Here is a 24,051-nt window from a genome sequence, read left to right on the forward strand (position 1 = left end):
AGCGTGGTGTGCTGGGCGCCCTCCTGTGTCGGCATCCATAGCCACAAGCGGGGAACCTGGTTGGTTCCTCTCTGTTGAAGGACTGCTAGGGGCCGAGTCATGGGGTCCTGAAGCTGCCTGGCAAGGACAGCCCTGCCGGCGCCTGGTACACACCCTTGACGTGGCCTCAACCACGCATCCACGTGGACGCACAGCAGGGTGTGTGTGCGGTTCCTGCTCTGGGCTGATCTTGTGAGAATGGGGTGAGCCGGAAGAGGGACACAATGCCTACTTCTCCTTTCAGGGGCCGTTTGCACCTAGAAGGGGAATTTTTTACTCAAAGTAATTTTTCTTTGGAATAGTATGGGGGAGATTTAGGAATAAAAAAGCCAGAAGGTAAATGGTACGGGTTGTCTCTGCACACTTTTCTTCCTTCCATGTGGAGCAGTGGATCCAGCTGATTCTGTTAAGTGCTTGGAGAAGAGACTGGCCCTTTTTCAGCTGTGTCTCCACAGCATCCACCCCAGGATCCCTGTTGTCTTCCCAGCTGCTTAGCAGAGTCTGGTGGCGGGAGGGCGAAGGGGGATAAGCAGAGCATGGAACACGGCTGTGGCCTGAACAAGCGTGTTGGCAGCAGAGCAGGAGAGCCCATGGCCGGCTCTCTTCCCACCGTGTCTGCAGGGACCCAAAGCCCTTTGCTCCGGGGGTGAGGGCACGGGTGGCCCAGCCCACTGTTGAGGGTGGGGCGTGGTGGGGTGAGGGCGGGTGTGGGGAAGGGGAAGATCACCAAGCAGATGTGGAGCTCCATGGCGCTGCAGGGCCCTCCACACATTTCTGTTGTGATTGTGGATTAAGTTGTAACAATAACGAGAGCTATTGTTCAAACAACGAATGAGCAACATGAGCTGCATGTGGTCGGCTGGTGGTTTTGGTGGTGAGAAGGTTGGCAGGGAGACCTTTGGAGCAGGGCCCATGTGTGCTGAGAACGCTGCTGCTGCCCCCTAGGTGGCCCTTGGCAGGCGGTCCTGAGTGCTGTCCTGGCCCCTGTGCCAGCCCCACCCCCGCATCTCCTGCTGGCTGTGGGGGGTGCTCCGTGCAGCTCTGTGCTGTGCTCAGCCCGTTGGGAGTGACTCTGCCGTCTGTCTTTCAGAGACACCATGGACAGCGTGAAGCAGAGCGCGGCCCTGTGCTTGCTGCGCCTGTACAGGACGTCCCCTGATCTTGTCCCCATGGGCGACTGGACGTCCCGAGTGGTGCACCTGCTCAATGACCAGCACTTGGTAAGCGCCCTGGGCTTCGGTTCTCCCCACTCCCCAGGTGACCTTTGGGATGGCCGTTGTGAAGACACCATGGGGCGCCTTCTCGGGATGCCCAGGAGAGGCTCTTGCAGGGGCTGCTGTGGCTCTGAGTGCCTTGGCCATGGCGACCCTTCCTGGGGCTGGACGAGTAAGACTCCACCTCTGCTCATCCTGTGGCCAGGCGTTGGCTGAAGCCCTTGTAGCACGGAGGCTCTGCAGACACCCACAACTGAGACACGTTTCCTGGAAACACCTGTGTAGTACAGGAAGCTCCTGCCTGGCGTCCTGGCTGCCTGTGCCCTCAGCTCGGCTCCCATGTGCAGTTCACTAATCCACATGCCTACTCCACGGGCCAGGCCCAGCGGTCATCCCCATGGTATAGGCATAGACCGGGGGGTGGAGGTTTGCAGCGATTTGGTGATGTGTATTCAGGTGCCGTGAGAGGCAGGTGTGGGGTAGGGGCCGCGCCAGCGTGTGAGCCCCAGGGGCTGGGGGTTCACAGAGCCGTCCACCGCATCCCGCAGGGGTGGATATGGGCAGAGTGGGCTTGTCCTGTCTGAACTCTGCTGTATGAGTAAGAGGGTCAGAGTTGGCAGGAGTGGAAACATTTCCTGCTGTGTGGGGAGGTGTGTGGGCCGGCCACGCGTTCACAAGGACACAGGATCGAGGGCAGAGAACGCCACTTTCCCGTGTTGCCGTGAGCCCCATCCTGGCGAGGGAGCCTTTTAGATGGCGCTGCTGGAGGCTGTCGTCCACCATTCCGTGGACCCCCGGAGGACCTGGGATTTTCCAGCTTTGCAGTCAAGGAGGCTGAAGCTCAGAAAGAGGAAGTGTCCTCACAGCCCCAGGCCTGTACCCGGAGTGGGCGTGCTGGGGCCTTGGGCGTCCGAGAGTGTGCAGGTGAAGCAGCTGTGTGGGAGCCGTGAGTCGGCAGGGCCTGGTCAGGGAGGCAGGCCCTAGGCTCCTGCTCCACATGGCAGCCGGGCACTGGGCTGCTGAGGGGCTGGGGCTGCCTGCTTTCCCCCGGGCCTTCTGCAGACAGGATCTGGGCACGCTCCGTGGGACTGGCCGGGGCCGCTGTCATTGCTCCTGCCTCGGAGGGAAGCTTCTGCGGCCGTGGGGTCACCCCGAGTGCTTTTCAGGCTGGCAGAGCCTTGCCTCGGGGCCACGAGGGCACCTCTCCTTGGATGCTGTATGATTCTGTGACCCCGGCTACTTGGTTTGCTTTTTGTATTTTTATGCATGTGGCTTTATTTCACCAGGCGCTTGAGTCGGCATATTCTTGGTTAAAGGCAACAGAAACTCTTCCTGAAGGGGTGCCACAGCCAACCCCAGGGTGGGCTCCCTGCTGACCAGCACTTTCCCATCTTACCTCTCCCAGCTTGTGCGCCCACGCCCCTGGCAGGCTGTCTTTTGTGTGGCCATGGCTTTTGTCGAGCGCCTTCCACCTCTGACAGTGAAGGCCTGAGGCTTGGCTTCTCTGGTCTCAAGTCATGAGTCCCCAAGAAAGGTGTCGTTTGCTCACCTAGAGTGAGTGAGCTCCCCCATGTGTCCTTCAGGGAGGTCTTGTGAAGTGGGGCAGGAAGCGTGGGCAGGATCAGGTGGGTGAGGGTCAGAAGGTCAGCGGTCAGGCATGCACCCAGACCTTGGGCATGGTGGGGAGGGTGGTGATGTGGCCTGAGTGCTGTGTGGGCACCATGCTGAGCCTTGGGTCCTGTAGCCTGAGGGTGGCCTGATGGAGCAGACAGGTTGGAGTGGACGAGGACAGCAGACACCATGGAGAGAAGGGTTGGGGGGCCATGCCAAGAGCTGGAGGCCACTGAGGAGACACTGAGGTCGCCGCGGCGCCAGCTGCCGCCACGGGGTGGGGCCACGTGTCGCGTGCCCGAGTGTGCTCGAGAGGCCTCTTGCAGTCTCAGTGCAGGGGGAGGACGTCCTAAGTGAGAGGCTGAGCTCAGCGCCCATGAGTGCCTGTCAGCCTGTCACAGGGGCATTCTAGATGCGTGTTCCCTGGGGGAACACACCCTGAACATTCAGGAGTCCCGTGGGGAATGACTCTGCCCTCGTGGAAGTTACATATACAGACCTGCAGTTTCTTACAAGTTCTTTATTGGACTTGGCAAAATCTGTTAGCACTTTGCTCACCGAGAAACACAGGAAGAAGACCAATCAGAGCCATTTCTTTCTTACAGCTTTGACGTTTTCCTTGGAAAGCCAAGGGCACAGGCATAGCAGGTCTCTGCGGAGAGTGCTGTACTGTAGTAGCTGCACCCCAGCCAGGCTCAGGAGCCGTGGTGCAGGGTGAGCAGTGGGGGGGACTGCATCAGTCATTCGAGTAGACATTTTGTTTGAGACAGAGTCTCGCTCTGTCGCCCAGGCTGGAGTGCAGTGGTGTGATCTCAGCTCACTGCAAGCTCTGTCCTCCCGGGTTCACGCCATTCTCCTGCCTCACCCCCCCGAGTAGCTGGGACTACAGGCGCCCGCCACCTTGCCCGGCTAATTTTTTGTATTTTTATAGAGACAGTGTTTCACCGTGTTAGCCAGGATGGTCTCGATCTCCTAACCTTGTGATCCACCCGCCTCGGCCTCCCAAAGTGCTGGGATTACAGGTGTGAGCCACACTGCACCCGGACTTGACATTTTCTTTGAGACAGAGTCTCGCTCGTCGCCCAGGCTAGAGTACAGTGGCGCGATCTCAGCTCACTGCAAGCTCTGCCTCCCGGGTTCAGGCGATTCTCCTGCCTCAGCTTGCTGAGTAGCTGGGATTACAGGCGAGCACCACCAAGCCCGGCTAATTTTTGTGTTTTTAGTAGAGACGGGGTTTCACCATGTTGGTCAGGCTGGTCTCGAACTCCTGACCTCAGGGCATCTGCCCGCCTTGGCCTCCCAGAGTGCTGGGACTACAGTGTGAGCCACCGCGCCTGGCACAAGTAGACATTTCCTGAGCTCACTGTTTACATCTTCAGAGTGAATTGGTATCATTTGTTTTATATATTTTTAAAAAATTTATGGGAGAATGTCTTTACGTAATTGAAGTCTTTTTTCTTTTTTTTTTTTTGAGATGGAGTCTCGCTCTGTCGCCCAGGCTGGAGTGCAGTGGCTGGATCTCAGCTCACTGCAAGCTCCGCCTCCCGGGTTTACGCCATTCTCCTTCCTCAGTCTCCCGAGTAGCTGGGACTACAGGCACCCGCCACATCGCCCGGCTAGTTTTTTGTATTTTTTAGTAGAGACGGGGTTTCACCGTGTTAGCCAGGATGGTCTCAATCTCCTGACCTCGTGATCCGCCCGTCTCAGCGTCCCAAAGTGCTGGGATTACAGGCTTGAGCCACAGCGCCCGGCCTGAAGTCTTTTTTCAAGAGATCTGAGTGACTGAATCCCTAGTGGCTGTCCTGGAGCAGCAACAGGCTGCCCGGTGCTGTGTCCTGGAGCAGTAACAGGCTGCCCGGTGCTTTGTCCTGGAGCAGTAACAGGCTGCCCGGTGTTTTCTCCTGGAGCGGTAACAGACTGCCCGGTGCTTTGTCCCGGAGCGGTAACAGGCTGCCCGGTGCTGTGTCCTGGAGCGGTAACAGGCTGCCCGGTGCTTTATCCTGGAGCGGTAACAGGCTGCCCGGTGCTTGGGGAGGACCACTTGTGCCCTGGGACCCGAATCCGTTCTCACTGAGGCCAGGAGGAGCGGGGAGGGAAGACTTGCGTGCTGGGCCTGGTGGCCTCATCCAGTCTGTGGTGGTTCAGTGATTGCCAGGGCCACTTTCCAAAAAGGAGAACGGAAAAGGACTTCTCCAGTTGCTGTTTTCTACAGTCTCATTTCTGGGTTGTAAAGATTCAAGTCAGTCTAAGGGTAGTGTCTCCCTCTACAATGAACATGAGTGATTAAACCAGAGGCAGCAAGTGCGGATGACGATGGTGGCCAGGCCAGGAGAGGACAGCAGGCCAGGTGGCGTGTGCAGCCCACATGCTTGACCTGCATGGTGGATATGGCCCTCTGGCTCTTTGACGCTGGCAGGGATCTGGGCTAAGCATGACGGAACTTCCCAGTTTTTAAGGAGAAGCTGGAAAAAGAAAACCTACATGTGCCATCTTGGAGAACATTGTAGGTTTCTCGGGGTAGGCCTGAGGCCGAAGTAGCTGTGGGCTGCCAGTGTGCAGCTGGTTGGTTTAAGGTTTTGTTTGGAAGATGAGTTAACACAAGTGGTTAGCTTCAGTTGTTTTGACTGTTGTGTGTGTGTTTTCTTTCAGGGTGTAGTAACTGCAGCCACAAGTCTGATCACCACTTTAGCACAGAAGAACCCAGAAGAGTTTAAAACCTCCGTGTCTCTGGCTGTCTCCAGGCTAAGCAGGGTAAGTCTGTTTGTGGGGGAGCAGAAGTCAGGGTGGGTTTTGTCTTGGTTATTTAATTATTAGCTTACTTGTAGAATGCAAGGTATTTGGTCAGTTTATAAATTCAGAGGTGAAAACCAACTTGGCTTCTGTGTCAGCCTTCTTTTTAATTGAGAACTGTTCCGTCTGTAGAGAAACACAGCTCCCTGTTCCCATCGTGTGAGCAAGCACCCAACACCACGTGCGTGGAGGAGGGGCATCCGGGGGTCCCGTGTCCCCCACTGGGGAAGCGTGGCTGGCACTTCGTGGACCTACCATGTGGTGTGCACGCTGGAGCCTGCTGTTCAGCTTCCTGTTTTGAGTTTTATGCAGATGGACCTGCAGCACACGCTCTTTTGTTTTGTGTGCAGCTGTTACACATTCACATTTGATGCTTCATGGAATCGGCTGTGTGAATTGACCCCTGCAGTTTACCCACTGTCCTGTTGAACACTTAGCTCCTTGCCCTCTGAGGCTGCTGTGCATCCTCCAGCATGAGCAGCCTGGGATGTCCCTCGGTTTCCATGTACGTGAGGTGCCGCGAGTGTCTGCTGAGATGTGGCATGGTTCAGCTGGGGGCTGTAGCTCCTGCACCTGAGGAGGCGGGTGTTGCCAGACCAGCTTCCCCTGTGGTGCACCTGGCTCTTGAAGCAGCAGCAGGAGGCGCAGGCGTGGCACGTGTGGTGTTAGTCCCTTGGGTTTTAGTCATCTGGGTGTATAGTAGGATCTCTGTTATTTTTTTTTTTTTGAGACGGAGTCTCACTTTGATGCCCAGGCTGGAGTGCAGTGGTGCAATCTCGGCTCACTGCCACCTACGTCTGCTGGATTCAAGGGATTCTCCTGCCTCAGCCTCTGGAGTAGCTGGGACCACAGGCACCCACCACCACGCCTGGCTGATTTTAGTATTTTTAGTAGAGATGAGGTTTCACTATATTGGCCAGGCTGATCTCGAACTCCTGACCTCAAGCAATCTACCTGCCTTGGCCTCCCAAACTGCTGGGATTACAGACATGAGCCACTGCACCCGGCCTCTTTGTGATTTAAATCTACATTTTCCTGATTATCAATGAGGTTGAGCAACTTTGCCTGTTGATTGGCTATTTGGCTGTCTCGTTTTGTGAAGTGCCTAAGTCTTTTACCCATTTTTACCCTGGATTGTCCGTTTTTTGTGTTGAATATTTCGCCATTAGGCATGATGTCTGCTTTAGAATTCTGTTGTTGTTGGTACTCTTTGTCACATTAAAGAAGTTCCTTTATCTAGTTTGCCAAACAATTTTTATCGTTAACTGGTAAAACCACTTGAACTTGGAGTTTTCTTTGTGGGAAACTTTCTTTTTTTTTTGAGATGGGGTCTCGCTTTTGGTGCCCAGGCTGGAGTGCAATGGTACGATCTCGGCTCACTGCAACCTCCACCTCCCAAGTTCAAGGGATTCTCCTGCCTCAGTCTCCCAAGTAGCTGGGATTACAGGTACGCGCCACCATGCCTGGCTCATTTTTTAGCAGATACGGGGTTTTTCTGTGTTGGTCAGGCTGGTTTCAAACTCCCGACCTCAGGTGATCTGCGCACCTTGGCCTCCCAAAGTGCTGGGATTACAGGTGTGAGCCACTGCACCTGGCCGGGAAACTTCCTTTTTTTGAGACGGAGTCTCACTTTGTCCCCAAGGCTGGAGTGCAGTGGTGCAATGTCCGCTCACTGCAAGCTCCACCTCCCGGGTTCACGCCATTCTCCTGCCTAAGCCTGTAGCTGGGACTACAGGCACCCGCCACCACGCCTGGCTAATTGTTTTGTATTTTTAGTAGAGACGGGGTTTCACCGTGTTCGCCAGGATGGTCTCGATCTCCTGACCTAGTGATCCGCCTGCCTCGGCCTCCCAGAATGCTGGGATTACAGGCAGTGAGCCACCGCGCTGGCCTTGGCTGGGAAACTTTCTAATTGTGAATTTAATTTATTTTATAAGTTGTGGAACTGTGCATGTTTTCTTTTTCTTTTTTGTTTTTGTTTTTTGAGTCGGAATCTCACTCTGTTGCCCAGGCTGGAGTGCAGTGGCACGATCTCGGTTTGCCGCAACCTCCACCTGGGTTCAAGCGGTTCTCCTATCTCAGCCTCCCGAGTAGCTGGGATTATAGGCCCTCGCCACCATGTCCAGTTGATTTTTGTATATTTTTGGTGGAGATAGGGTTTCACCACAGTGGCCAGGCTGGTTGCGAACTCCTGACCTCAAGTGATCTTGCCTGCCTTGGCCTCCCAAAGTGCTGGAGTTACAGGCAGGAGCCACCACGTCTGGCCTCCTTTCCTCTACTTTCTTTGGGTTAATTTGCTAGTCTCTTTTTATTATTTATTTATTTATTTATTTATTTATTTATTTATTTTTGAGACAGGGTCTTGCTTTGTCGCCCAGGCTGGAGTGCAGTGGCACGATCTTGGCTCACTGCAAGGTCTGCCTCCTAGGTTCACACCATTCTGCCTCAGCCTCCCAAGTATCTGGGACTACAGTTACCCGCCGCCACGCCTGGCTAATTTTTTGTATTTTTTAGTGGAGACAGGGTTTCACCGTGTTAGCCAGGATGGTCTCAATCCCCTGACCTCGTGATCTGCCCACCTCGGCCTCCCAAAGTGCTGGGATTACAGGTGTGAGCCACTGCGCCCGGCCTAGTCTCTTCTTAAACCCTTGAGATGAATTTTTGTTGCTTTTCTCTTTATATCTGTTTCAAATATGTACAGTTAAGGCTATATATTTCTCTCTCCGCCTGCCCTTAGCTACGTACATGTTTGAGAGACAGCTCATGTTGGCCGTGTCTCTGTCTCGGAAGTGCTGTGATTCTTGCCTTTCCTGCTTTGTGTTTGTGCCTTTCAGCTCTGTCTTTGACAGGCAGCCTAGAACTTGCCTCCCTGTAGCAGGAGTCTGTGACCCAAGTCTGGGCTGGCATCTTGCAGCTTAGGGCAGGAGTCAGGGTGAACTTTTCTAAATGGGTTCACTTATGGCCTAAAAGTGTCACACATGTGAGCTTTGTAGGAAGGGAGGAACTACACTGACCTCCCAGAAACAGGAGACACCAGGCTGTATGTCAGTGGAGATGTGAGGTGGTCGTGATTGTCACTTGTTCGGGAGGTTGACAGGATTTGCCAAGCCAAAGGCCGCATTGGACAAAGAGATGGGATGTGAGTGAGGCGGGCAGCCTCCTTGCCCCAGTGAGCTCACCGTCTGGATTGGCCTGTGGTCGGGGGGAGCTGTGGGGTTGTGGGGTGGGGTCAATGCCGGCTTCTGGGAGTGGGGGTGTGCTTCTTCCTTCTGAGGAGCCTAAAGCTCTCTCTTTCGTTTCATCCATGTTCTGGTCCACAAAGGAAAGACTGTAGTTTCAAATCCAGGTGCTATGGTATCTTGTACCAAGTGAGGGTTGCCACTCAGCTGCGGCAGCGTGTTGCCAAGTGACAGCACAGCCCTCTCACAGCGATCCTGGGGGTACCAAACAGTGTCAGACGCTCCTGGCACATGAAACAAAACCATTTTTCCAGCTCAGGCATGACCCGAGGAGTGAGTATGGCTTTTCTTTGGGTCCCTGCAGCGGGGGCTCGTGCCCAGCAGTGTGTCTGATTGCCTTTGCTGTCTTACAGATCGTGACGTCCGCATCAACAGACCTTCAGGATTACACTTACTATTTTGTCCCGGCTCCCTGGCTGTCTGTCAAACTGCTGAGGCTGCTGCAGTGCTACCCACCCCCAGGTAACGCGCAGGCTGCGGCTCCTGAAGCTGCACCAGCGCCGGTCTGATTCCCTGTCTGATTTAAGTGGTTTGTTTATTATTTTAAGAAGTGTGTTATTAGCCCTGCCTCTTGATTGATCGACCTTTCTGCCAGTGCTGCCGTATGCGCTGGCTTTTGTGGAGCAGTTATTGCAGAGCCTACAGTTTTGTTAGGGTTTGGGTCTATTGTGCTTTTATAGTATCAGATCTGTGCAGGTTTTCTTTGAGACGGAGTCTCCCTTTGTTGCCCAGGTTGGAGTGCAGTGGCGCGATCTCAGCTCACCGCAACCTCTGCCTCCTGGGTTCAAGCGATTCTCCTGCCTCATCCTCCTGAGTAGCTGGGATTATAGGCACCTGCCATCATACCCAGCTCACTTTTGCATTTTTGTAGAGACGGGATTTCACCATGTTGGCCAGTCTGGTCTTGAACTCCTGACCTCAGGTGACCGGCCTGCCTCGGCCTCCCAAAGTGCTGGGATTACAGAAGTGAGCCACTGTGCCCGGCCTTTCTCAGTTTTATAAATGCTCCCAGCTGGGTACACAGATGTGAATGAACTATATTAAAAATGCTCTCATGATGTATGGGTGCAGCCGGGAGGGGCAGGGCGGGCTGTGGGCCACTGGAGCCTGGTGAGCACCATTCTGTCTTGCCCAGAAGACCCTGCAGTGCGAGGCCGCCTGACTGAGTGCCTGGAGACCATCCTGAACAAAGCCCAAGAACCACCCAAGTCAAAGAAAGTCCAGCACTCCAATGCGAAGAATGCCGTGCTCTTCGAGGCGATCAGCTTAATCATTCACCATGACAGGTGTGTCGGCTGCCTGTGGAGAGGACTTCCTCTCGCGCACGCACACACGTTCCTTCTCGTTGGCTTGAGACTGGGCTGATCATGTCTAGTTAGTTTGTCCACTCCACGGGCCTCCCCTTCGTCCTGCCTGTGTGCTCCCTGCTGGACCCTTTTCTTTCTGTGCAGCTCGGCTCGTCCTGCTCTGAGCTCACCATGGATTGCTTTGCTGACTGTGGTCTCATCCCCCCAAAGGGCCTTTTCCTCCTTCTCCTGAGCATCCCCACTCCTGACTGGCTTCTCGTGTCATGGAACGGAGAGGAGACGGGGATGGGGTGGGGGGCGTGTGCACATGTCCTGTGACTTTGCTGAGCGTAGAGCCATACTTGGTGGGTCCAGGGTCCCAGGGCAGTGCTGGAAACGGCTGTGCCCATCCACACAGCACAGAGGCACAGGGTGGGTGGCGGCTGCTCCACACAGCCCAGAGGGTCTGCCTCCTCTGCCCCCACCACACAGCCCGGAGCGTCTGCCTCCTCTGCCCCCACCACACAGCCCGGAGCGTTTGCCTCCTCTGCCCCCACACCTTTTCTGCTCAGCAGTTGAGGTGCACTGCATGTGGGCTGGCGTGGGTCTTGCGTGTGGTGCCGTGCTTTAGGGTCCTGTGAGAATGAGATCGCAGCTCCCACCAGGCTCCCGATAATGAGGAAACATGCCAGGTTGTGGGCAGACGCTCTCTACAGCTAGTGAACACCACCCATTTGCTGCTACAGCATTTTTACAAATGATGAAAACTCAGTCTGAGAGTCACACTTCAGAGCTGGGAGCTGTTAAAACTGAAATTTCCCATTTAGAGGAAGCTCTGTTGTTACGTGAGGAGAAGCCACGTTCTGAAGAGACGGTGGAGTGAGTGGGGCAGCAGCCACACTCCCGGCCTTCTCAGCCTTCTCCCTGCCCCGGGCTGGTGCCTCTGGCTGAGACCCCATTGCCAGTCACAGCTTGACCGGCCTCCTGCGAGCCTCATGCAGATTGAGGCTCAGGAGGTGCTGGGAAGCTCCAGTGGATGCATGGGCTGCTGACTGTCACCGGGGGGATGCACAGAATGGACGCAAAATGGACGTCAGGGGTAGGGGTCGGGTGCATCTGGGGAGGCTCCTGAGTTCCCACTTGAGCAGTGCGGTGGCGGTGAGTGCGGTGTGACTTTGCTGTCTGCCATCTGGACCCGTCGGGGAACGCAGGCTCTGTCCAGTTTGTGTCGCACTTGCTGAGGAAACCGCCCCCCCACTTCCCCTCCCTCCATGTAGTGAGCCGAACCTGCTCGTCCGTGCCTGCAACCAGCTGGGCCAGTTCCTGCAGCACCGCGAGACCAACCTGCGCTACCTGGCCCTGGAGAGCATGTGCACGCTGGCCAGCTCCGAGTTCTCCCACGAGGCTGTCAAGACACACATCGAGACTGTCATCAACGCCCTGAAGGCGAGTGCCCTGTCCTTGGGGTCTGCTCACTCCCTGCGCAGGTGCTGTGGGCCTTCCTGTGAAGGCTGGGGGGACGCAGTGCTTCCTGACTCCCCGCAGAGATGGAGATGGTGGCTGGTGCTGCTGGCCTCTGCCTGTCACCTACTCTTGGGAGGTCACACCACAGTTGAGGGCCATGCTGCCTGGCGATGGCCAGGACGGCTCTGCTCTCCTGGTTAGGCTGAGCACACGAGTCCCTGGCAGCCCTTTCCCTGCTGGGGGCAGGTCCCCGTGTGCCATCCTGCACATGCATAATGCCAACAAGTAGAAATGGTTCTTCTTGGTAGAAAGATGAAATTTTTTTCCCTTATCTCTGAGAAAATTCTCCTTTTGCAAAGGAAACTCACTTTATTTGGGGATTAAAATTTCAGAGTGGGAAGACCCAGTTGAGGCTGTGGCCATTGCCAGCCTTTGTGAGTCTCCAGAGAGACCCCGAGGGTTCGTTCCATGTAGGACGTGTCTGCCACAGCCTTAGTCACCGGTGTGCGTGTGTTAGGAAGTGGGAGGTGGGGAGCTGCACGTCTCCCCTCTGGCTCAGCCTCAGGCTGTGGCAGGGCCGCTCCCAGCCCTCCGCACATCTGTGTGCAGCGCACGGGTGTTCTGGGTGGCGTGCGAGGGGCTCATGGTGGGTGTTTGGTATTCTGGATTCTTCTTGGTCCTGGTTCGGTGTGTGTTTTAGTCAATCCCTATTGTCAGAAAGGCTGGACACTCATTTGCATACGGCCAGTGCTAGGGCTGGTGGTGCCCACTCTCCTGCCCTTGGCTGGGAGCAGAGCTATGCAGACCTCGGGCTTTCTCATGCTGCAGAGCCTCTGGGGGGCTCATCAGCACGGGCTCCGGGGTGGGGCATGAGAACCTGCCTTGGGGCAGCTCCACGGCAGTGCCGGAGGCCGCGGGGTCTTCGGCTACATGGAAGAGAGGCCTTAATAACCTGCACCAGGCAGTGCGCTCGATCCTAGTGAAGCCGGCCTGTGCGGAGGGAGGCGTGGGCGAGGAGGCGGAACTCTATTTGGGGCCGTCCACACCAGGCAGTGCGCTCGGTCCTAGAGAAGCTGGCCTGTGCGGAGGGAGGCGCGGGCGAGCAGAGGGAACCCAGGCAGTGCACTGGGACCTAGCGAAACTGGCCTGTGCAGTGGGAGGGCCGGGTGAGTAGGCGGAACTCTTTTCCGGGCCATCCAGACACATGCGGCCCGAGTGCAGGTCAGCTTCCTGGACCTGGATGTGTGTGTGAGGGAAGCTCAGAGTGGGCATTGAGATGCGGTACCAGGCCTGTCCCCAAGCCTGGGCCTTGCTCCTGCGGCCTCTTACTCTGTGGTTTGTTCCCCAGACCGAGCGGGACGTGAGCGTGCGGCAGCGGGCCGTGGACCTCCTCTATGCCATGTGCGACCGCAGCAACGCCCCACAGATCGTGGCCGAGATGCTGAGCTATCTGGAGACGGCCGACTACTCCATCCGAGAAGAGATTGTGAGTTCTGGTGGCCTCTGAGTCCTCTCCTGCCACAGGCACGAATCTCAGGGGCAGGATTTCCTTCGTGCTCTGTGATTCTCTCCCGCAGGGCTTGATTGAGAACCCATGAGATGCTGGATACAAGGCTCCTCTGCCTCTGTGTTTCAATCCACATTTTCAAGCTGGGTGTGGTGGCACCTGTGATCCCAGCTACTCCTGAGGTGGAGGCGGGAGGATCACCTGAGGCCAGGAGGTTGAGGCTGCCGTGAGTCGAGATCATGTCACTGTGCTCCAGCCTGGGCAACACAGCGAGGCCCTGTCTTTAAAAAAAAAAAAAAAATCAGCATTTTTGGTAGAGTCATTTGGTCTTGAAAATAACTATTGGCCGGGCGCGTGGCTCACGCCTGTCATCCCAGCACTTCAGGAGGCCGAGGTGGGCGGATCACGGGATCAGGAGATCGAGACCATCCTGGCTAACACGGTGAAACCTCATCTCTACGAAAAATACAAAAAATTATCTGGGCGTGGTGGCGGGCGCCTGTAGTCCCAGCTTCTGGGGAGGCTGAGGCAGGAGAATGGTGTGAACCTGGGAGGGGCGGAGCTTGCAGTGAGCCGAGATCACGCCATTGCACAGAATGAGACTCCGTCTCAAAAAAAAAAAGGATGAAGACTGAGCATGACCCAAAACTTGAGGGAAGGAACCCTTGTGGAGGCCACATGGTCAGCAGAGAAGAGGACCCGAGGCCTCCACCACGCTCACAGGCCTCTCAGGCTCGCCATGTCTGTGGATGGTTTAAGGGGCAGGCCCGGGTGTCCTCGTGTGGGGTTGGCCACGGTCACCAGCCAGGACCGCAGCCTCTTGTTGAGGCTGAGACCATGCCTCCATTGTGTAGAAAACACTTCGTTATTTGTCTTTTTGGGCAAAGTACAGCTCGAGGCCTCCTTGGGAGCTTTGCTGAGAGCCACTGTCGGAGCTGGTGGCAGGTGACAGGGTCGCTTTGGGCGGGTGTGCGTCGTTATGCCCAGGTGAGAGACTCAGGTTTTCAGGGGTCTTTAGTGAACGGAGGGGCCCAGGTGCTGGGACTTCGATGCTGAGGGGTGAGATTACCACAGTCTGAGCTTCAGTGAGGCACTGCAGACCTGCAGAGAGCGGGGGCCAGGAGGCAGCTCTCACGCTGGACTGTCCACCCTCCAGGACAGTGGGCCTGGGAAGTTGAGGGGCACAGGGACAGGGGTGGGCTGACTCCCGGCAGGAGGCCCCAAGGGCAGGCACCGTGGGGAGGGTTTGGTGTAGGGGGCCAGGCAGGTGCTTGTTGACTGCAGCCAGTGGTCCCTCTCTGGCCTGGTTGGGGCCAGATCTCAACACTTGTGGTGGGGTGGCGCTGGCTCTGGGGACAGCCTTCACAGGAGCTTTGTTCCTGATCGTCATGCTGAGTGGTTTGAACAGAGACAGAAGCAGTGTGCTTCTGACTACAGTTGTGCAGATTTTGAGGTCCTGGGCATTCTTCAGCCCGGGATCTGCTCTCGCCCCTCTACGTGATGAGCGGCAATCCTCAGCTGGCTCCTGCTGTGAGGAGTAAGACAGGTGCTGTGTCTCAGGCCGCATAGTGCTCCCCCAACTGTGTCGTTTCAGCCGGGCATGGTGCTTCCCCCACCCCGTTCTTTCAGCCGGGCATGGTGCTCCCCCCATTCCGTCCTTTCAGCCGGACATGGTGCTCCCCCCACCCCGTCCTTTCAGCCGGGCATGGCAGAGCATGTTCTCTGGCTGTGCTAGGTGCTAAGTGTCCAAACTGGACGTGGCCCACTCCCTGCCTACTCAGCACCTTCCTGTCCACGGAGGGGGACGGATTGAGAGCAGGACTGTGGGTTGCTGCACTGTGGATGGGATGGCTGGAGGAAGTGCCCATGTTCTGGGGGCCTCAGGAGGCATTACACTCCTGGGGGGCTGTGTGGACTTCTGCAGAAGGCGGTAGTGACCTGGTCTGGAGAGGATGATGGTGCAGAGGCCCCTGGGAGGGCAGAGCCGCCATTCGTGGAGGGGCAGGAGGTGACTGAGCACAAGGTAGGGAGAAGGGCATGTGAGGCAGAGGTGGGGCCGGCCAGTGAGGCCGGAGGGCCTGGTGCGCAGCTCCGGGCTGAGGCTGGGAGGTGGGGACCCGGCCAGTGAGGCTGGAGGGCCTGGTGCGCAGCCCCGGGCTGAGGCGGGGCTCAGAGGCAGTAGTGCGTTTTGGAATGACACCTTGGAAGTGTCATGGAGTCAGGTTGGGATTTGGGAGTCCAGGCTCCAGGCAGCGACTCTGGGGTGGGGGGCACAGTCACCAGTGCCTGAGAGGCCAGCAGCAGGGTGTGGAGAGGGGGCAACGGTGTGGGGAGGGGCAGGGTATTGGGGTGCCCTCGGGAGGCATGTGGTCTTGATGCCTGCTGGCGCTGGTGTTGGCAGCTGGTGCTGTTGGAGGGGGGCTTGGTTCCAGGTGAGGTGACTTTGGGGAGATGAGTTTGGTGTTGGACAGCCTGGCAGAGCTCCAGGTGAGTGGCTGCCACGTGGGTGTGGGCTGGGCAGGTGCCTCCAGGGGGCACCCATAAGAGTGAGCCAGAGAGGGGAAGAAAGGGAACCCCCAGGTGAGGCTCGCAGGAAAGACTGGCCAGAGCCGGAGGAAACCACCAGAGAAGTGGCCGCCAGGAGCCCAGGGTGGCACGATCAGAGGAGTGCTACCACCAGGTGTCGGGGCTTTGGGAGACAAGGGCTCAGGTGGGAGGTGGCCTGGCTGTGGCCGTGGCCTTCTGTGCACTGGTCTCCACCTCTTCCTGGCTTTCCTTGTTTAAGTCAGGGAATCTTTTTTTTTTTGAGACGGAGTCTGGCTCTGTCCCCCAGGCTGGAGTGCAGTGGCCGGATCTCAGCTCACTGCAAGCTCCGCCTCCCGGGTTTACGCCATTCTCCTGCCTCAGCCTCCGGAGTAGCTGGGACTACAGGCGCCCGCCACCTCACCCAGCTAGTTTTTTGTATTTTTTAGTAGAGACGGGGTTTCACTGTGTTAGCCAGGATGGTCTCGATCTCCTGACCTCGTGATCCGCCCGTCTCGGCCTCCCAAAGTGCTGGGATTACAGGCTTGAGCCACCGCGCCTGGCCAAGAATCTAGTTCAAGCTTTCTACATGTCCCAAACTTTTGTAGACACATTTAGGTGCTTTTGAAACCCTCACTTTGACTTTGGATGACAGTTTGGTTTTGGGATTGCCATGGCCTGCAGGTGCCGGCCCTCAGCAGCCCGTCCTCTGCAGGTGCTGAAGGTCGCCATCCTGGCAGAGAAGTACGCGGTGGACTACACCTGGTACGTGGATACCATCTTGAACTTGATCCGAATTGCTGGTGATTACGTGAGTGAAGAGGTGTGGTACCGAGTCATTCAGATCGTCATCAACCGGGACGACGTGCAGGGCTACGCGGCCAAGACTGTGTTCGAGGTATGGCCCGCAGGACGGCAGAAAGGATGGGGTGGAGGGCAGTTGCGGAAGGTGAGCAGTGAGTGGTTCCAGCCTGGCTGGGGGGAGGTGCCGCGGGCTGTCGCTGACCCCTCCTGCCCCTCAGCTCTTCCCTGAGGCTCTAGTTCCTCTGCTGTTGGCGCCCCTTGCTGAGTCCCAGTTTCTTCTCACCCTAACTCTCAAACTTCTGGCTCTCTGGGAGCCATCTGAGAAAGCCGGCCCTGTGTGTGTGAGAGCATGCTGGGGCCTGCCCTGTCCATCGGAGAGGATTAGGCCACCGGGAAGGGGTGGGCCATGAGGATGCTGGCAGAACCTCCCTGGCCGGAGCCTGTTCTGGACGCTGCAGCTCCCTCCAGGGCAGGTCAGCGTGTGGCAGCCTCGGGTTCCTTGCTGCTGACATGGGTGCCGAGGAAGGCAGGGATGGGCACTTGGACTGGGGTCTCCAGGAAGCTGAGGGGCTGGTGCTGCTGTAGGGTGCACCGCGCCAGGACGTGCCTGCCTCGCCTTAGCTCTGGACACTTGGCTGCCACCCCGGCTCATTATGTTTGTGCTTCACAGGCTCTTCAGGCTCCCGCGTGCCACGAGAACCTGGTCAAAGTGGGCGGCTACATCCTGGGGGAGTTTGGAAACCTGATAGCCGGAGACCCGAGATCCAGGTGAGAGGACCTTTGCGAGTCGGAGCCATGTGCGCTCTAGCGGGCTTAGGTGGCTGGTGTCCTCAAGAGGCGAGGTGCCAGCTGGCTTTGTTGGGAGGCCTCGCAGAGCTGCGTCTGCTCCCAATCGGCATCTTTTTGTTTTCCTTCAGTTGATAGAAAAGCAGGGATTCTAGGAGAAAATGGAGACATGGGGTTTATGGCTGACTTTGTGAAAGGGGTGCCTTGCAGTGGGATCTGGAGCTGGAAGAGGGTCCTGACCAGCGGCCTCTGGTGCAGGCAAGGGGGTCTTGCTGCTGTCCCTCCCCTGCGGGGACGTGCTGGAGCCTGCGAGGGGATGATGGCGTTCCTGTGTTGTGCTCTCCCCACACCCCCAGCCCGCTGATCCAGTTCAACCTGCTGCACTCCAAGTTCCACCTATGCAGCGTCCCCACCCGCGCACTGCTCCTGTCCACCTACATCAAGTTCGTGAACCTCTTTCCGGAGGTGAAGCCCACCATCCAGGACGTGCTGCGCAGCGACAGCCAGCTGAGGAACGCAGACGTGGAGCTGCAGCAACGCGCCGTGGAGTACCTGCGGCTCAGCACTGTGGCCAGCACCGACATCCTGGTAGGAGGCCCCCATCCTTCGGGCTGGCTTGACTGAGGGTCGGAGGTCAGGGACTCTGAGCAAGCCCACCTTGTGTTCTTTCCAAGGCGACCGTGCTGGAGGAGATGCCCCCGTTCCCGGAGCGGGAGTCCTCCATCTTGGCAAAGCTCAAGAAGAAGAAGGGCCCCAGCACAGTGACAGACCTGGAGGACACCAAGCGGGAGAGGAGTGTGGATGTGAATGGGGGCCCCGAGCCTGCCCCGGCCAGCACCAGTGCCATGGTGGGTTCCTCACCTGCTGTGTACCCAGACCTGTGAGGGCCTCACCCCCAAGACTTGGGACCAGCAGAGCATTTCCTGTCAGGGAGGAGCATGTACTGAGAACCCAGGTGCCGACTGTGTCTCTGGACACCCCGCTGGCGTGTCCCAGGGGCCACTGTCCCTGCTGGGCGAGGTGCTTCCTTCAGACCATCGTCTTGTCCAGCTCAGCTCCCACATCCGCTGTGGTGACTTGTTTTAGGGGAAGTGGCCGTCCCTCTCCTATAGGACTGCCTCCCCAGGCAACTGTCCACACATGCTTTGTTGATTCAGAGAGGACCTCTCCTGCCCTGCTCTTCGAGGGTTTCTCTAGTGAGTTGGGTGAGGTCTGGTTTTCCTTGTATGTGTGATGTGATGAGAATAGTCCCGTGGCTGAGAGCGTCCTGTGGTATTTGTCGGGAGAGAAGCGTGGTTGGGAGAGAAGCGTGGTTGGGAGAGCTGTGCTTTGCTGGGCTCTGCTTGCCGCTGTCCCCTCTGCACTGTCAGGGAGGGCTCCTGTCGGGGTCACACGGACTTTCTGTCTGTCCAGTTAGAGGAGCTCTGGAGAGAGAATCTTCTCAATCTTCTCTCCAGGACGCAGGTCCAGTGGTGGCAACCAGTGCTGCTGCCCACTATCAGCAGGGCTTTGTGGGGTGAGCTCCTGTGGTGGTGCCTGCCCTGGCAGTTTGCTGGTTGGGAGGGGTGCTCGTGTTGGAGTCCTGGCACTCCTTGGCAGGGACCTGCTTATGTTCTCTGCTGACTGTGTGTCCTGCTTCTCTGGCTGACAGTGCAGGGCCTGCGATGGGGCCAGTATCCAGGCTCAGCCTGACATTGCGCCCAGTGGCTTCTCCCGCTCCTCCTCTTCCTCCCCCTGCTCGTCTTCCTCCCCCTCCTCCCCTTTGTCCCCCCTCCTTCCCTTCCCCCTCCCCCCTTCCTCCCCCTCCTCCCCCCTCCCCCTCATCCCCCTCTCTCTCCCTCCTTCCCCTTCCTCCTCCTCCTCCTCTTCCTCCCTCCCTCCCCTCCCCTCCTCTCCTCCTCCCCCTCCTCCTCCCCTTCATCCTCTCCCCCCTCCTCCCCCTCCCCTTCCTCTCTTCCCCCTTCCCCTCCTCTTTCTCCTCCCCTCCTCTCCCTCCTCCCCCTCCTCCCCCCTCCTTTCCCCCTCCTCTCCCCTCCCCCTCCTTTCCCCTCCCCCTCCTTTCTCACCTCATCGTCCTCTCCCTCACCTTTCTCCTCTCCCTCCCTCTTCTCCCCCCTCCCTCCTCCCCCTCCTTTTCTTCCCCCTTCCCCTCCCCCTCCTCCTTCCCCTCTTCCCCCACCTTCCCCTCCTCCCCCCTCTTCCCCCACCTTCCCCTCTTCGCCCTCTTCCTCCACCTTCTCCTCCCCTCCCCCTCCTCCTCACCCTCTTCTTCCACCTTCCCCTCCTCCCCCTTCCTCTCCTCCCCTTATTCCCCCCCCGCTCCCCCTCTCCCCCTTCCCCTCCTCCCCTTCCTCCTCCCTCTCCCCCTCTCCTCCTTGCCTTTCTCCTCCCCCTCTTTCCCCCTTCCCTCTTCCCCCCTCCCTCCTCCCTCCTCCCTCTCCTCCTCCCCTCCTCTTCCTCTTTTTCCTCCTCTTCTTCCACCTTCTTCTTCCTCCTCTCCCTGCTCCTCCCCCTCCTCCCTCTCCTCCTCCCCCTCCTCCCTCTTCTCCTCCCTCTCCTCCCCCTCCTCCCTCTCCTCCTCCCCACTCCTCTTCTTCCTCATCCCCACTTCTCTTCCTCCTCCTCTCCTCCTCTTCCTCATCTTTTCCCTCCTCCCCCTCCCCCTCCTGGCTGAGCCTGACATCTCATTGAGCAGTCTTCCCTTCCCCTCTTCCTCCCCCCACCCCACCCCGCCTTGCCTCGTGTCCTCCATGCAGCCCCTGTCCCCCTTGCCCTCTCTCTGCGTTGTTGGTGGCATGCTGCTGTGCCTGCCCTCTGGAGGCTTGAATTGCCTGAGAGCTGATCCTGGAGTGAATGAGGTGAATGAAAGATGTGGCTGTTTCCACCCAGGTGGGCATCTTCCCTTCACGCTTAAGCACCTTCATGCTTGTGTTTCTCACGTGCCCTGTGGAGCTGGTGACCTGCTTTTGATCCTGTCTCCTCCCGTGGGATGTCAGTAGCCAGGTGCCTGGTGCTGCAGGCCTCTGTCATTCCTCTAATCCATCTCTCCCTGTCCTTCGAGCGTCTTGACATAGGTTTCTGGAGACAGAAACTTGCTTGTGGAGATTTGTCTGTGAGCTGCCGGAGCAGGGCCCTCCCCGTGGGCACTGGGCCGGCAGTGGCTCTGCCCTGCAGAGAGGAGGACCCAGCTCCAGTTGGGTGAGGAGGCGAGGGCAGGAAGATGTGACCCAGGGGAGGCTGGTGTGCAGGGATTCCTGGTCGCCGGCTTTCAGCAAGGGCACTGTGAAGCCTTCCACGGAAACCTGGAATTGCCTGTTTGAAGCTGGGAAGGCACCAGGTGCTCTCACTCCCCTCCAGCTGCTTTGACGTGAAGAGGAACTCGCTGAGGGAGCACGGAGAGGGGCTGTAGGATGGTCTTCAGGCTCTATGTGGTGTTTCTTTTTCATGTGGGTCCTGAGAAATGAGGTGTGCCCATACCCCAGGCCTTTGATCACACCCAGGTTTGTCCAGTTAGGCTCAGGGTGGACTTTGGAGGGCCTGGCCTTGACTGTGGCTTTGGGATCAGATGGAAGCTTCTGGACCCTGGGAGTGAGAGCAGTGTGCTGCCATCTGAAAAGGGGGATGAGGGTACCGTGAGGTTCAGCATTTCTGTAAGGTCTCTCTTGGGAGGGGTCCCCCTTCCGGGCTCATTCAGTGGATTTTCGGAGTTCGGCTTCACTCCTGATGGTCAGTGGCACCTGGCGGGTGGGTTCCTTAGGGAGGTGTCTGTGGCTGAGGCACGCAGCTCCATTCTAAGCCGAGAGCTGTGGTGTGTGGGCCCCTGCGTTCTGACCAAGAGCTGTGGTGTGTGGGCTTCCTTGCCATCCTGTGCTTTCCAGTCTGTCCTCACTGCTCACAGGAGCTCCAGTGAGAGGCCCCTCCCTATGGGAGACACTCCCAGCGAAATCCTCTTGCTCAGGGTCTTCTGCATGGGCCGTGAAGGGGCCTCAGGGTGGCATCAGCACGTGTGCCTTTCCCATGAAAGGCAGTGGCTTTATCTTGGTGTCACGTTGGCCAAAATGTCTTTTATTTAAGATCATAGATGAGGCCAGAACATTTTAGTTCTTCCGAGCATCCTCTCTCTGCACACAGCTCCTTGGGGGAGGCTGTGGTGTGTGTGTCCTCGGGTGTGCCGGGGAGCACGGGGCTGTGGGGGTCAGAGGCCGCCTGGTCTCACATGCAGGAGCCTGGGGCCATTGTAGGCAAAACCTTCACCCCTCAAGTTGTCCTGCTATTGGAGGGAGGAGGCGAACTGGTGTGGCCCAGGAGCCAGGCCTGCTCCCTGAGGAGGGTCTCCCAGGCCTGAGAGGGTGAGGAGGGTGAAGAACCCAAAGTGGGCTTCAGGACTCTTGTCCTGGGGCCTCGCTGTTACCGTCTGTGGCACCGTTTCAGGTTCAGATTCATTTACTAGGGCAAAGGGTTTTCCTACTTTAGAAAGCAGTTAAAAGCCATAGACGGCCGGGCGCGGCGGCGCACGCCTGTCATCCCAGCACTTTGGGGGCCGAGGCGGGCGGATCACTTGAGGTCAGGAGTTCAAGACCAGCCTGGCCAACATGGGGAAACCCCGTCTCTTCTAAAAATACAAAAATTAGCTGGGCGTGGTGGTGGGCGCCTGTCATCCCAGCTACTCGGGAAGCTGAGGCAGGAGAATGGCTTGAACCCAGGAGACAGAGGTTGCAGCGAGCTGAGATCGCACCACTGCACTCCAGCCTGGGCAACAGAGCAAGACTCGGTCTCAAAAAAACAAAAAACAAGACCAAAAGCCATAGATGTATTTGAATCAGTGCAGGAACCAGAGGTAACATCTGTGACTAGATGCAGAGGAGGAATTGTCTCCATTTGGGCTGCAGGTGCGTTGCCAAGGCCGATGGCTTCCCACACAGCTCACAGCTTTGTCAGGCTGTGGAGACCACAGTGTTGGCGGGCGCTGTCCCAGGCATGGGGAGCGAAGTGCCACCCTCAGACGGTTTCATCGAGACACACCTTGGACATTTTTGGGACTCTTCTCTGCCAGCTCCTCTGTGACCTCCCACCCTTGGAGCACACGAGACCCATGTCATCTTCTCTTGCAGAGGCATTCAGTCGCGAGAGCAGACCTGGGAGCTTGCCCCGTTTCTGACTGCCCTGCATCCCCATTCTGACTCTCCGCCCCTATTCTGACTCCTACCACCCCCATTCTGACTCCCCCGCCTGCCCCCATTCAGACTCCCCCTGCCCCCATTCTGATTCCCTTCGCCTCCATTCAGACTCCCCCGTCCCCATTCAGACTCCCCCTGCCCCCATTCTGACTCCCTTCGCCTCCATTCAGACTCCCCCGTCCCCATTCAGACTCCCCCTGCCCCCATTCTGACTCCCTTCGCCTCCATTCAGACTCCCCCGTCCCCATTCAGACTCCCCCTGCCCCCATTCTGACTCCCTTCGCCTCCATTCAGACTCCCCTGTCCCCATTCAGACTCCCCCTGCCCCCATTCTGACTCCCTTCGCCTCCATTCAGACTCCCCCGTCCCCATTCAGACTCCCCCTGCCCCCATTCTGACTCCTCCTGCCCCCATTCTGACCTGCACCTTTTTTGCATAACACACTTTGTGATGCCTCGTTTATCTTGAAGTAAAATTCATATATCACATACCCACATATGTAATTTTTTTGAAAGTGCAGTGTGACAACTTAACTTTGCATTAATGTAAAATGGCATTCAGATGGAGTCTCAGATAATTACACACTAATTTTTTACCTTCTTAGATGTCCAATGGAACATTCTAAAGTTACTCAAAACAAGTCTTCAAGGCAGGGTATCTTATGTCTCTGGTTTTTGACTGTGAAATGCCAATATTGTTGTGATAGTCAGAACCCTCCACATCTCCAGAAAGCTGTTAGCTGAGTGGGGGGTTTCTCCACCAAGAGCCCCTGGTGTACAGTGTCAAAGTGTGAGTGTCGCCAGGCTGTAGTTCAGTGGTGTGATCTCGGCTCACTGCAATCTCCGCCTCCCGGTTTCAGTTCTCCTGCCTCCACCTCCCGGGTAGCTGGGATTACAGGCATGTGCCACCACACCCAGCTAATTTTTGTATTTTTAGTAGAGATGGGGTTTCCCCGTGTTGACCAGGATGGTCTTGATCTTCTGACCTCGTGATCTGCCCCCACCTCGGCCTCCCAAAGTGCTGGGATTACAGGTGTGAGCCACCACGCCTGGCTGAGTATCCTTTTTATAGGGAGTACCTGAGTCCTTCTGGTGCACAGGCTGCTGCAGGGCAGGACCCGTGGAACCCACAGCAGCTCTGAGCTCCGGAGGTCAGGCCACTGGGGCATTGCTGGGGAGCCTGCTGCCCTGTTGGATGGGTAAGCATGCGATGGACTGCACGGCCGCTTGTGCCTGTTGTGGGACTTTAATCATGAGATCATAGGCGCTCTTTCCTTGTGCCTTTGTCCAGGATCAAAGAGCAATTACTGGGGCCAGGTGTGGTGGCTCATGCCTGTAATCCCAAGACTTTGGGAGGCTGAGGTGGACAGATCACCTGAGGTCAGGAGTTCAAGACCAACCTGGCCAACATGGCGAAACCCCGTCTCCACTAAAAATACAAAAATTAACTGGGCATGGTGGCGGCCACCTGTAATCCCAGCTACTTGGGAGGCTGAGGCGGGAGAATCGCTTGAGGTGGAGGTTGCAGTGAGCCTGCACTATTGCACTCCAGCCTGGGCAGTAGAGTGAGTGTCTCAAAAAAAAAAAACAGGGACAGTCTCTTGCTATGTTG

At 57.3% G+C, this 24,051-nt stretch overlaps 1 protein-coding gene across 3 annotated transcripts in view; it reads left to right on the top strand.

Annotated features, from left to right (window-relative positions):
- Positions 1-24,051, top strand: part of AP2A2 (adaptor related protein complex 2 subunit alpha 2) — an 89,037-nt gene that overhangs the window by 51,217 nt on the left and 13,769 nt on the right. For 2 of the 3 annotated variants that reach the window (XR_004053555.1, XM_030917637.1), the window contains exons 5-14: positions 1,130-1,259; positions 5,514-5,615; positions 9,247-9,355; positions 10,029-10,179; positions 11,457-11,625; positions 12,992-13,129; positions 16,389-16,571; positions 17,148-17,245; positions 17,620-17,851; positions 17,938-18,111. Coding sequence is in view for 2 of the 3 variants with exons in the window: in XM_030917637.1 (XP_030773497.1) it covers positions 1,130-1,259; positions 5,514-5,615; positions 9,247-9,355; positions 10,029-10,179; positions 11,457-11,625; positions 12,992-13,129; positions 16,389-16,571; positions 17,148-17,245; positions 17,620-17,851; positions 17,938-18,111 (1,486 nt within the window). In the remaining variant the exon portion in view is untranslated. The remainder of the gene's footprint in view (positions 1-1,129; positions 1,260-5,513; positions 5,616-9,246; positions 9,356-10,028; positions 10,180-11,456; positions 11,626-12,991; positions 13,130-16,388; positions 16,572-17,147; positions 17,246-17,619; positions 17,852-17,937; positions 18,112-24,051) is intronic. The other variant, XM_030917638.1, reaches the window with a different exon arrangement.

The sequence above is a fragment of the Rhinopithecus roxellana genome, chromosome 15 (assembly GCF_007565055.1).
Source record: "Rhinopithecus roxellana isolate Shanxi Qingling chromosome 15, ASM756505v1, whole genome shotgun sequence".
Lineage (NCBI taxonomy): Eukaryota > Metazoa > Chordata > Mammalia > Primates > Cercopithecidae > Rhinopithecus > Rhinopithecus roxellana.